Here is a 13,538-nt window from a genome sequence, read left to right on the forward strand (position 1 = left end):
CTAAACTTCGTAAGGCAGATTCATGTTATAATTACTATTCCGTAAACGTTTGGTACCGTGTGGATTTTTTGAAAGATTTGCCTACGGCAGTTGCAAGATTGAATCATTTTATTAAACCTGCTTTGTCTTAGGAAGAAGTTCCAAGCGAACACCAGGCCCATTACGACCGCACCTCGAGCAGTTGATTATATATTAGTTTTCAATACGGTACATTCATATATTTTTAGTTTCTGATCCTTTACGTAAACCGGTTTCCGAATCATAATAATCAAGGTGAGTTAACTAGCCTTGTTAACAATCAGGATTGCACATAGATCAAGCAAGCACTTGCCACCTTAATTCAACATAATTGATCGAAAGCACAACTAGTAAATAGTAACAAAGGCCAAAATCTGGGTCCTTCACCTTGTGTATTTTCATCGTCTCGGTTTTACCGCTCGACAGATGGCCAGCCTGATACGTGGGTGGTGTCAATTTTGCTTTGCCAAATAAACATCGTTATCTTCGGCGAAGGATCTACCGGGTGGGTGTATCCAAGTGGATGGTCCATTGTTAGGTGGTCGAACAAGATACGCACGAGCCTCCAAGCGCCATTGCCGGTTAAAAAACACTTAAGTTTAACAACTCGTACAATGGCAGCAATTATTAGCCAGAAAGTTTGTATGGATATCACTTTAGGCAGGCTGGGTTCTTGTTTGTATATAGAGAATTTGATTGAGTCCATGCTTCGAGCCTGTCTTCGCCTGGCAAACGAAGAAAGAATTTCAATTTTTGTTCTACGTGATGTCTGGCACTTCTCTGGATTACGTAAGAATGCTGGCGCCGGAATGCAATCGGAAGGCACTATGTGAATACTCAAGAAGGCCAAATAAGAGCTGGCAAAATCCTCCAGAGGCCAAGCCTGCTCCAGAAGAAGTCCTATAAATCTTTGATATTTTTCTTTTCACGTTAACACACGCTTGTATCTTCTTTGTATAGTTTCACGTTTAGACTCGTGATTTGTTTTCTGTTGATATTTTTCCATGCCAAACAGCCTGAAATGCATTAAAATTTAAGCGAAGTGAAACTTATCATTCTAAATCTGCTGTTTACTGTTCTAACAAATCTGTATTTCGTCTCCGGCTTAAAGCTAGGCTTTTGTAAACTGTTTATTTTGCAAAGTGAAAAAACTTGACTTAACCTCACATATATAGACATACACATATAGACGTACACATATATAGATTATTACAATTGTGGATCAAACATTTTGAAACTATTTTCCAGTGAATCTAACATTTGGCACAGATGGGATTTATCTTTGGTACCTTATAACTTTCTTTACCTAGTTTACGGTTGGCAAGCTGAGCAAATTGAGCCTACCTAGTCTAGCCTAGCAAATTGGGCCTAGCTTTGACCAACTAACCACAGTTTAACCTGTGAAACGAACACTATCATCTCTATTTAGGGCACTGTAACGCATTCTCTTGATTGAAAAAATAAGCTTCGTTTCAGATTCGCCACACAGCTGGTAGGCACTTTTGCTCTAACTTGATTTGGTATCATTCCTGAACCGTAAGCTCATTTCTCTGGTCGATTAGTGAGCAACGTAGACAACAATCGCCAATGTGCCCAAACAAAAATTAGCCCCACCGAGGGGGTTTGCCCAGCTCGACCAAAAACGATTAGAGGCATCCACCACGTTTAAAAGTACTGTCCGGTGCTAACTGTACTTCTGCTGGTCAGGTTGCAGATTCGCGGCTCGAATTTATTGGTAAACCTAACCACAACCACGGGACGACTGCATGTGATGCGTTTGCGTGTGGCTAGCCAATCACCGGTATTTGGTTCCTAAAATTCCTGTTTTCATTCGCAAAAGCCGGAGATTTGCGAAAAACATACCGCTATACCTCCGCGGGCTACAGCTCATCCAGACCTGAAAAAACTGTTGGTTAAACCAGTAAGTTCAATAACCGCAAGATCATACTCAAACAGCGTGCCTAAACTGACCGTCCCATTTGGCAAAACAGTAAGCGAAAACAACAACACACGGTAGTTGCAAAAATAGCACGTCACTGTCGATTGTGGTTGAGTTTTTTGCCATTTTTGGTCTATGCTACCTCATTGAATTATCTCTGAGTGTGATTTAGTTACCACCTGTTTCAAGATGAAACATGGGCAAATTTTTGCTTAATTTTGCAAAATTAGTTTGCAGTTATTTTGTTATGCATTCGATACGTACTACTTTTAATAATTGTTCTGTTCGCCATTTTTGACTAAATGTATCGATTCTAAATTCTAATGCTTGTTGTTGTGTTCTTTATAAGGGTCCGCCTTCCACTTGAGCTGTGAGGTCGTTTATTAGAATCGGGGCAACAACTTGGCCCTTGCTTCTTTCTGTGATATTTTATTGAAAACAAACCAAACTTCTCGGAATTTGGACCCTTTTCATCTTAATGATGCAGAGAAGGAAGCCATTCAATATAAAAAAACACCACATAGATTAATTTCTAAAATTAGGAGATGACACATTTGAGGACAGATTTTACAAATTCATCGCAATTGATCAAAAATTGATTAAGAATTGAGGTATTTTTACGAAGTCAACTTTTGCATGATACCTACATATCAGCTGAAAATTGCCATTAGAGTCAGTAGAATCACTGTGTTAACAACTGGTTGTGAAGTTTGTTGTTAAAGAAGTAGAGCTGGAGTACATCAAACTTCGCTATCCTTGTATTATTACAGTAAAATTCATTTAGGAGATTATAAGACTACTTATAAAACATTGGCAAATCATACATTTGCAATTGCAATAACAAACTTGTATTTGACAAAAACATCTACTTGTATCCGTCCGATCGGGTTTTGCGGTCTTCTCGTCCATGAATTTGATCGTTATCTGAGCACGAGCTTTGAAAGGATTATTTTAGTCAAGACATTAGTTGTCCTTCACGATGCATTTTTAGCCAAATCGTGAGCGGAAACTATCACGATATTGATGACTATTCCCAGAGTGTTGATAATTTACAGTTTCACTACAATATTTGGTTTGAGGCTTCCGATCCGATACGCTATTTCCGGAAAAATATAATACTTTTGTAAAGCTTCACTGAGAAATAGTATAGATTTTCGACTTTTTTCTACATTTTTCCTACATGTTTTTTCCAAACAGGTTTTCCAAAACCTTCTTATACCATCTATCAGTATTAGTATTGGTTTTATTACTAATTAGCCCAAATTTAAAAATCCAGGCGTGCATATTGTGTGAGATAAGTAACTACGGATAATTCCACCATTGTACCAACATACACCTACACCCGCTCTAATGTTTGCCACTCTGATATTGTTTTCAGGTTTTGTGAATTGACTTCTTTCAATTGAAACTTCTTTCTTTACGTTGAATAATGGAATGTAAACATGACCGGTGTGTTTACGTGTGGAAGTAACCCGACCGCGAAGGGAAAATCGTTTTTCAGTTTTTCTACTAAGAAAAGGCCAAAGTGAATTCTGCAAGCAACAACTGGTAGAGGCTGATGCCTGGGTAACACCGCGCACGCTAGGTTTACTCTGGGTATTGTTCAAATTGGTGTTAAAATTATGTAATAGACAAGTTCCGTTATCACTATATAGCAATTGCTATTGCATGAATTGCCAAAGAATAAAATGAAAATACCTACACTTTTCCTACATAGAGTCATACACTGAAAAAATAGACACGACGTTACCAGTGGAACTGTAACGTAGATTTTCAATGTGAAATGTTGTTAATTTTGCTTTATATGCTAATCGTTCAGGTATCAAAAGTATTTCCAGCAAACTCGCAGTCAACAGTCAATGTTTCTGCACTGCAAATCAATGTGTTTTTCCATAAGGTCATGTCATGTAATAATCCGCATGGAGGAGGGCTCTATAGTCACAAGATTACCGAGTCTGCTTTGACAAGCGAATGATCGTGGGTTCGATTTTTAGTATAATCAAGTGACATCGAATGTCAAGTAGGTTTTTATTCTCCGGCCCCTCATTACCCTTCCTTTTCATGGTGATTACCCCGATGAAACCTCATCAGAAGTCACTCACATAATTAATTGTACTGGTCAGAGAAGAGCAATCAAGGCCTGGCATCGTCGAAACAAATAAATAAAACTGATTTTCTCGTTTTCTGCATGCCAGAAGGGTACTGGATTCAAAATGCCACTGTGACAGTCATGGAGATTGCCTTTTGTAGCTGGCTCCGATTGCTGTATTACAGAGTTTATGAATTGCTTACACTCAAAGCAAAGCAAAGCCATGGTTATAAACGTCTTTAAGAACTTGACCCTTCTTCATCGACAGACTTCGCAGCCGGTTATTATAGTACAGGAAAATTACGGGGCTAGTATAAAGATCCTATTGACTCAATAGCGGCACCGCCCAATCGAGATTCGAACCTACGCGGACTGGCTTGTAAACCAGCATCGTATCCCGGAGCTAACTGGGCGGGTCGGTTGTACCCATTGAAGGAGTTGAGCTAGATTGTAGAAAGACTGTGCCCAAACTAGGTGCTACATGGTTAATAATATATTCCATACAGAGTGTAGAGATATTGGGTAGCTCCTGAAAAAGATGTTTTAACTACTTCAGGGCCTGGGTAGATAAACTGCTTAGCTTATCTACAGCTTAATTTTGTGTGTTGCAATTTTACCGTGGACATTTAAGAACTTCCAACGTTTCCCTAGTAGGCACAGGGAGACCAGCCTCTTTTTTCAGTTCCCCTAAACCATTACTATGCGCTTCGGCTAACGTTTTTTGGAGTCGCGCAACTTTAGGCAGAGTTCGGTTGGTCTGGCAAAGCTTGGCTCTGGACTTCCTCTTGGCCTTGCGAAGCTCTGCGTTGTATATGGTGAGAGATGCCCTGTAGGCCTCCCAGTTGGACGTTATCTTAGTACTGTTGAACAGATGCCTAGCTTCCCGACAAAGGTTGCTGAGTGTTTTATTTGATCATGGCAGACTGCCCGCGTGATTAACAGGACAGTTTGCGATAAAAGCATCAATGATCCTACTTTGTAGGTCACTGGTTGCAACGTCCAGCTAGGCTGGTGTACGTATATTGATATGACAAAAGTTCCGAGGATTACTCAGATGATCTCTGATCGAACACCAGTTGGTTTTCTTAGAGTTTCTGTATTGTTCTCTTGTAAGGGAGTTTATCCTCAAAGTCAAAAATGATATGCCTGTGGTATGATACACTAGGTTCATCGAAGACATTCCAGTTTTTGACCTTCTCAGCTACAGAGGTGCTGTGAAGAGTAGGGTCTAGGACCTCATCTGTGACAGAATTAACAAAAGTGTGGATGTTTCCTTCATTGCATACAATGACATTGTTAGCTGTCGTGGTTCCAAGTAGGTACTCACCCCTGTTATTTACATCCGTGCTGTGGTATTCACACCGTGTGGCGGGCGTTGGCACCGTAGCCGATCAGAAACAGCACGGTGATGACCTTGCAGTACAGCACAAGCGCAGCAACTTCCTATTCACCCGGGAAGTACGCGGATGCCACGACCAGGTCCTTATTCCCCGCAGTCGTTGGCACTTCCAGTTTGACAGCGACGACATCGCGTTGTATGATTTCTTACTGGAAAGAAATTTTACTTCTTTGTTTAACAGAATTGCAGTCCTCGGTCTGGACTGCTTGTTACAGTAGATTAGCTCACAGTAATTACCAAGTGCGAGAATTTTCGTCCGTAAATCCAGGGTTCTTGAAAGTTTGCCGTCTTTTGCAGAGCAGTTAGACTCGGTGACTGGCGGACGGCGGTCAATGGCCTAAACGCCTTGTTGATTAACCTGCTTTATACTTCATTAGAGGGCTTTAGCGGCTGCAGTCGATTGGAGACCGAATCACGATCGGCGTTTTTCGGTGGATTCTGAGTTGTGCGAGATGTTGGTGGTTATTGCAGAGCTCCCTCACGGGAAACCTTGCAAACCTTCGCAACCGTCGCGGACGCACGGACATTGGTTGGTGATTGACAGATTCCTCTTGCAGAAAACCGTGCGAACCTTTGCAACCGTCGCCGGCGTGCTAGGAGCAGGTAGTTGCGGAATTTGCTCGGGAGGTTGCCCCACACGTACCTTAGCTGCTCCCGGAGCCGAAGCCCCTAGTCGGCAGTTCGTCGTTCCTTGGTTAATCTATTGCATGCGAGGCTTGCCGAGCATATAGCTTAGCATGTGGTCCTTCTTAACAGTTAGGTTGGCAGACAAATGGTCTATCTCCAGCGCCAGTTCAGCGGTGTTCCCTGTCACGCTACGACGAGGTTTGGCTACGCTTGTGTAGAGAAGCCGTCGTTCTGATTTTGGAAGCAGACGCAGGATCCTCTCGCTCGAGGTATCCACGCTGCTCGGAAAATACTCCATGAGCACAAGGTGCCTCGGAAGAACCTTCATGGTGTATGTTCGTAGCAGCGCTTCATTCCACGGCTTGAGGGCTGGTACCGTAGCCTTCTCGTCGCTCGGCACAAATGAAGAGCAGGTAGCCGTTCTTGAGCTGGCAGTTTCTGGTCTTTGGCCGTAAAGCTGAAGAATCCCGGTCCGCAGGATTTCGTTTCGAGTAGCCGTTAGTTGACCCACTGTAAGTATAGTGGATGGGTAATATCACTTGAAGTGATTGTAATTCTGGAGGGATCCACCAGCTCACTATACGAATATCCCTTACCTTCGCTTCATACATGAAGCGACTTGTTTCATTTGTTGAACAGAACGTTTCAATTAAACTTCAGCTGAAATTGGTGACTGTATCAAATGACGACGACTGAAGGTCAGACACGATTCGTCGATGTTGACTAGGTTCGTTATATTATGCATCACTCAAATTCAATTTATTTGCATTCATTTGGCTGAATCGAAAAGTACAAATGAAACTTTAAACCCGATCGTCATGACGTAGTGAAACCGGTTTTACTGACGTTGATTGAAATCAGTTTGGAAGCGAAGTCGTACTGCTACAGTTGAAACCGAAGCTTCATTGCTTCATTGTTAAGTAACGATTTGTAATTGAAGGTGACGTTGTCGGACCCTGATAATTGGTCACAGGACTGGCAGTGAGCACAAACAAACAATATACGTAACCAGGGATGGAAAGAAATCAATTCTAGTGATCAAGAGCATAGGACTTATCAGATACAGATTCATTGACATCACCACTTGTAAGCAACAATTACTTTAAAGCATTCTGTACAGATTACGACAAACCTCATATCAGATATCATGTTCACATGTGATCCTGTTCATTGCTTGATTGCTTTGAGATATAAAACAGATACAGTCAAGCGGTTGTGTGCAGTGCATGAGTTTCAATACAAACAGCATGTGTACCTAACCTTATTATATTAAAGGAAACACTGTGATTGACTGCTCACAAAATCTTGAGATTGAAACTAACGATCCACTGTTTGTCATGAACTGCGCAGCGGTAACTCAAAGATTTGATCAAAATTACTGATTTCCCTGATCCCTGTACGTAACGGTAAATGCAACTAAGCAGACACATCTGCTTCGAAAAGAGCCATGACAACAAAACACAACTACCTCTTCGCAATCTCTATCTTGGTCTACAGAGTTTGACAGTACCCACCCCAATGAAAATTAAACTTTCAATCTTACGAAACAATGGACCCCTCGTACGTGAAGGCGCCAGATAATTTTGAATATAAAAATGATTTTTTGCCAACCTTTTTCAACTTATATTTTCTAATTTTGTTATGAAAGAAATTTGACACGCTACGGTTTTGTAAAGAGAAAGGATTGCTTCCGTATCCGTCCTCTTTTTGAAAAACAGTATCATTTGTCATTATTTCAAAGCAAATTTAGGAAATATCTCATGATATTTAAAGATGTCAAGGTTTTATTCAAATTCAAATTAGCAACGTTTTGGAAAACTGTCTGGCCCCTTGGCGAACGAGGATTTCGAGGCATTGAAAGTGAATGTCTCAAGCATAAACATTTAAATCTTTAAAGACTTCGTGTTAGTAGTATCCGGTTTCAACGAGACTTTAGGCTGATTCCACTGATATTACTTGGCTAGGGATTAAAAAGTCTTGTTTGGCATAATTAGTCGGAATCGTCATGTTTTAATCTTCGATAGTAAAGGCTCTATTCATAATTATGTCCACAGTACAGCATGCTGCTGTTGGTGAAGAGACAGGTGTCTTAAACTCATTACGTCTGATGTCTAGAGAAATCATCCACTTCTATGCCATAACTATGTATATATTGCAAACGTAAATACAATTCCATTAGTTTTGCTCCTAACGGGCAACAGCAACATGCCTATGTATCCTTGCTATTTCTGTCTGCTATTTATCGCTAGCTCGTGTAGATATAACTGTAAGCGCCTGCTCGACTGCAACGAGCATGAACATTATTGCCGCCTGACTTCGCTGGAGAAATGTAATTAGGATTTAGCTGTGCTGTACTCTAGCTTGCTTTGTGCGCTACATATTCGCTTGCAGCAACCAGTTTCATTGCGAGTCACACATACCTACAGAACAGCGCTAACGCACCAAAGACCGTTTCTGGACGCAGCAGCGACAGCGAGACAGATAAGACCATTTCCTTGTTTATATTTCACTAGAAACCGATGCACTATGCCAGCCACAGTGATCGTGAAGATTTGTGTAAACAGCATTTCAGAAGTGTGGCAAATAAACCGCCAAGAATAGTGCCAATCGGCCGAGGGATGGGCGGCAGGACGCAAGTCAGGGAATCCAGTTTCGTTTCGCAAGCTTGTAAATATTTGTCCTTTTGCAGAGAGATAATCGTATTACTCGATTGACAAGGCTGCGCTGGCGATAGTGGAACTCGACGTTGCTATCAGATTCGCTTTTCCGCACAAGTCTGATTGGAATGAAACGAAATAGATTTCCGATTGATTGACAACCGACGACTAATCGGATTTTTTCTATTGCTCTATTTTCAGATGACAATCGACTTCATCCATCCGAGGAATTCTCCCGCTATAGTAGAATCCAACCGCGGTTACAACATGGCCGCCATAAACGTTCTCTAACGAGCACACGTGAAAACGTAAGAAGTCTTGATAATCTTGCGATCAGCATCAGTCCACAAATCATAACCATTGTTATTGTTATTATTACAGAACGGTCTTCACGCGTCGCACTTAACGCTAACCTATAGAGTAAGCCAACAAGCAGAAGATGTGATATTAGATTTACAGCTGAATGAACATCTCATCCCACGGGGGCATTTTCTCTCCTACCAACTGCCGGGTGGTCTGGGGAAGGTCGTCGAACGATACAACGATACTTTTGCCGAGGGTGTCCATCATCCAGTCGAACTTTGCCATTACAGGGTAAGTACTGCATTCGGAATTGGCGAAACAGAGAAACGTCACTAATTGTTGTTTTTCTTTTGTAGGGGAAAATCCGTGGTGTGCCGGAATCTAGTGTTGCCCTGTCCACGTGCAACGGGGTACGCGGTGTTGTGTTCGATGGCACCGAAACGTACTACATTGAAAGTGACATCCCTTGGGGCAATCAGTTGGACCACGTCAACCAGACTGACCACTACATCTATCGGTGAGTTGCATGCAACCATGTGGTGTGGATCTATGCCTAATTTTTTTCTCAATTAGTTAGTTGTTAAGTAGAGTAAGGAACGGACTGATCAGAGTTCGCCTATTTTAATCAGTGCTGAGCTTAGTGAGCTTAAAATGCAGTATTTTGTTCATATTTTCAGACTCTTTTCATAAGAACATCATCTTGAATCACTTAACCATAGATGTAATACCAACACATATGAACACAATTTACTATGTTTTCGATAAGAAATAATGATGAATTAAAAATTGTTCTCTAAGCACCTGCATTTTACAGCTACTGAAGCGTATCTCCACTTTGCTCCACCTCGCTACTTTCAGCACTGATTACTTACTTACTTACTTTAGCAGCCGAGAGCAGGGGTGGCTCTTGCCGTATCAAGAATTCTTCACCATTGTACTCGATCCTGGGCTACTCATCGCCAATTCGTTGAGCGTCTCGACACACGCAATTCAACCTGGTCGAACCATCTAGCACGTTGGGCTCCTCTATTCCTGTTTCCTGGTGCCGCGGTATGCCGGTGGGTTTCTAGAAGAGAACGGATTTCATTGCACAGTCATCCGGCATCCTTGCGACGTGAACGGCCCATCGTAGTCTCCCAACTTTTGCCAGTTGTAAGATGGGACTCTCTCCAAACAGTTGCTGTAGCTCGTGATTCATACGCGTTCACCACTCTCCGCTTTCCGTTTGTACTCCGTCTAAAATAGCCATCGTCATCGACAGCGTCAGCTTAGTGCGGCGGCGTATGCTCCTAGATCGAAGCGTCGTGCGGAGCGAAAAGTAGACTCGATTTCCAGCCTGAATGTGTAGTTGGATCTCGTTACTCGTACTATTGCCGGCGGTGACCAGAGATCCCAAATATACGAACTCATCAACCACTTCCAGTCCATCGCCGTCAATAGTCACTGTCCGTGGGAGGCGACGCATTGATTTGTAACCCTATCCTCCTAGCCTCCGTTTTTAGTCTTGCGTAGATTGCCTCCGCCGTCCCAAGGTTTCTAGTAATGATGTCGAGATCGTCTGCAAAGGCTAGGAGTTGGCTACTCTTGCTGAAGATCTTTCCTTTCGTTTCGATACCCGCTCATTTTGTAGATGAGACAGACTACACCTTCCATCTACGCTTCCAGTACTTTTTCCTCCTTCCAAATCCTAGAAATTATCCAATGAAGTGCCGTTGCTAGCGAGTCTTGGACATTTTTGTAGAGCTCTGCTGGTAGTCGATCCTTTTCAGCGGCTTTGTTATTCTTCAGCTGACGAATCTCTCGCCGGATCTCTCCGAGATCGGGAGCCGGCCCGCTGTGGTCGTTTGTAGGCACTCCGAGGTTAACTTCTATTATGTCTCCTGCTGCTATATCGCCGTTGAGGTGCTCATCGAAATACTGCTTCCATCTGTCGACCACCTCGCGCTCGTTTGTGGTTAGATCCCCTCCCTCATCCCTACACATATCAGGTTTACTTTCTCGCAAAACTTGCGCGTGTCATTAGCCCGGAATAGTTGTTCACGCTCTCTGTCCTCCTTCTGGCGCTTTTTCCTCGTCAGGATCGTGGTCAACTCATTCCGCGCTCGTAGATACTTGGCCAAATTCTCTCTCGTGGATATGCTTAGATAGGTTTTTCAAGCTCTTTTTTCCCTCTCTATCGCTTGTTGGCATTCCCCGTCAAACCAATCATTTCGTGCACTCGAGGTTTCCATTCTTAGCACCGCGGTTGTGGCCTCGTTGACGGCCGAGCGTATCATACTGCATCCGTTTTCAAAGGTCGAAGCATCTAGCTCCACAGAGGAAGGCAGAGCTTCATTCAGTACGCGCGCGTAGTTTTCGGTAAATTGCGGGTTTGCTCAGCTACCGAATGTTTAACCGAGGAGGGCGGCTTCGTCGCGAGGTATAAACCGTCGATAGTTTTAAGCGCACATGTACTGCTACTAGGTAGTGGTCCAAGTCGATATCCGCTCCCCGTTGGGAGTGTACATTGGTGATGTTCAAGAAAAACCGGCCCTCGATGAGAATATGGTCGATTTGGTTCAAAGTTCGTTGGTCAGGTGATCTCCAGGTGGCTTTGTGGATATCTTTGTGTGGAAAGAAAGTGCTTCTGATCACCAAGCCTCGGTAAGTTGCAAAGTTGATGCTTCGCCGGCAGTTATCGTTCGTGTCAATGTGTAAGCTATGGGGCCCGATCATCGGTCTATACATTACTTCCCTGCCGACCTGGGTGTTCATATCCTCGATGACGATCTTGATGTCCCGTGGTGAGCAGCTATCGTACGTTGCCTCCAGCTGCGCAAAGAACGCTTCCTTCCCGTCGTCGGGTTTACCTTCGTGTGAACAATGCAGGTTTATGATGGCGTAGTTGAAAGAACGGCCTTTTATCTTCAACACGCACATCCTTTCATTGATCGCTTTCCAGTCCATTACGCGATCCTGCCTTTTACCCAACACTACGAAGCCCATTCCCAGCTCGTTGGTCGCTCCACCGCTCTGGAAAAATTGGGCTTTGTCGCCACGGGTCCTCCACACCTTCTCGCCTTTGCACAGATGGCGAACCTTCGGGGTTCTAACTGATCGAGCAGCACCCTGTCACCACTAACGAAATTTAACGATCTGCTGTTCCAGGTACCAAGTTTCCATTCCATGTCCTTATTTCGTCGCCTTTGTCTATGCCGAATGTTCCGAGTCAAATTGTCTTGATTCTTTTTAGCTTTTAGGGTTTAGATAGGTAGCCGTACCAAGGCCTACGCTACCGAGTCTCGTGATGGGGCTGCCATCTTAAAGTGTCGAGACACACTGTGCCTCCTTCCCTGTTGGTATACGACCTTAGTTTTCACTGGGGTTGGTTACCCGATCTCCGCTAAGATTGCTCGTATTCTGGCTGGTACCACGTGGAGGTTTGTCTCCCAGTTGGCCTCGAGGTATAATGCTGGCCTAATAAGCCAGTCGTCATATGTTCGATTCCCCACTGGGAGAGGCGGTTAGAGTCAATAGGATCGTAGCAACTGGCCCTGCAATTGTCCTGCACTCTAACAGCTGCCTGTGAAGTCTGTCGTATAAAAACAGAAGGTCAAGTTTTGATAACGGAATGTAGCACCTAGGCATTGCTCTGCTTTGCTTTGCTTTAACACGTGGAGGTAGGGATAGGAGATGCTAGATAAGAGGCTAAGGACCACTATGATGGGGTCTGTTTTACGCATTATTCAACCATTTACCAACCAGCATACATTATAGCGTTTCTAAAAATCAAGCACTAACTTTTAACATATATTGTAGTAGACAAGTGAGCGCTTGCATCATTTGAGGTCATGGTCACAAGCTTATAACAGTGATAATTTGGGACAAGTCATTAAAAATTCAGGACTGCTTAAAAAAGCACCTTAGTGATTAAAATGCGTTCGGGCTAATTAAAATTAGTTCCAGCGCCTCGATTTTTATTGTAAAAAATCAGAGGTTTATCTTAATAATAGTGGCTTTCAGTAATGAAAGCTTGAAGAATTAAAGTTAACAAGCAGAATGGTATGCTGAAATCTGTCACTCAGACAACCCACCGCTTATAATAAGTACAATAAAACTATCAGTGACACGATTAGACTGCTTAAAATAGGTTCCCCAGTGTGCATTATAATTGCAGATACGTAACGTAACACTATTCTAATAAATCTAGTTACTCCGATCGAGCTTCGCGTGGTTTTACCACACCAGTGTCGTACCTCGAAGTTGACAGGGAGGATAAAACTTACCATACCTCTGTTTGTCATGATATGGAACATATTAATTTAGTAATTAATTATCTTATGATCAGACTACAATAATTGTGATAAAGCAACAGTTATCCTAATCCATTCTCGAACGACTTTCCACTTGTTTTAGCCATTCCGATTTGCTAACGAAAGCGAAATGCGGTTACGAAGGTGGTTCAAATTCAACGCACGATCGAGACCTGCATCGCGAGTCTGAATTCCAGCGTTTATCAAGGGTGAG

General features: G+C 42.9%; 1 protein-coding gene across 1 annotated transcript in view; it reads left to right on the forward strand.

Annotated features, from left to right (window-relative positions):
* Positions 1 to 13,538, forward strand: part of LOC128732388 (uncharacterized) — a 99,967-nt gene that overhangs the window by 79,962 nt on the left and 6,467 nt on the right. The window contains exons 2-5 of the mRNA XM_053825640.1: positions 8,931 to 9,037; positions 9,111 to 9,323; positions 9,389 to 9,549; positions 13,428 to 13,533. Of these exons, the coding sequence (XP_053681615.1) occupies positions 8,931 to 9,037; positions 9,111 to 9,323; positions 9,389 to 9,549; positions 13,428 to 13,533 (587 nt within the window). The remainder of the gene's footprint in view (positions 1 to 8,930; positions 9,038 to 9,110; positions 9,324 to 9,388; positions 9,550 to 13,427; positions 13,534 to 13,538) is intronic.

This window comes from Sabethes cyaneus, chromosome 1 (genome assembly GCF_943734655.1).
Source record: "Sabethes cyaneus chromosome 1, idSabCyanKW18_F2, whole genome shotgun sequence".
Taxonomy (NCBI): Eukaryota; Metazoa; Arthropoda; class Insecta; order Diptera; family Culicidae; genus Sabethes; species Sabethes cyaneus.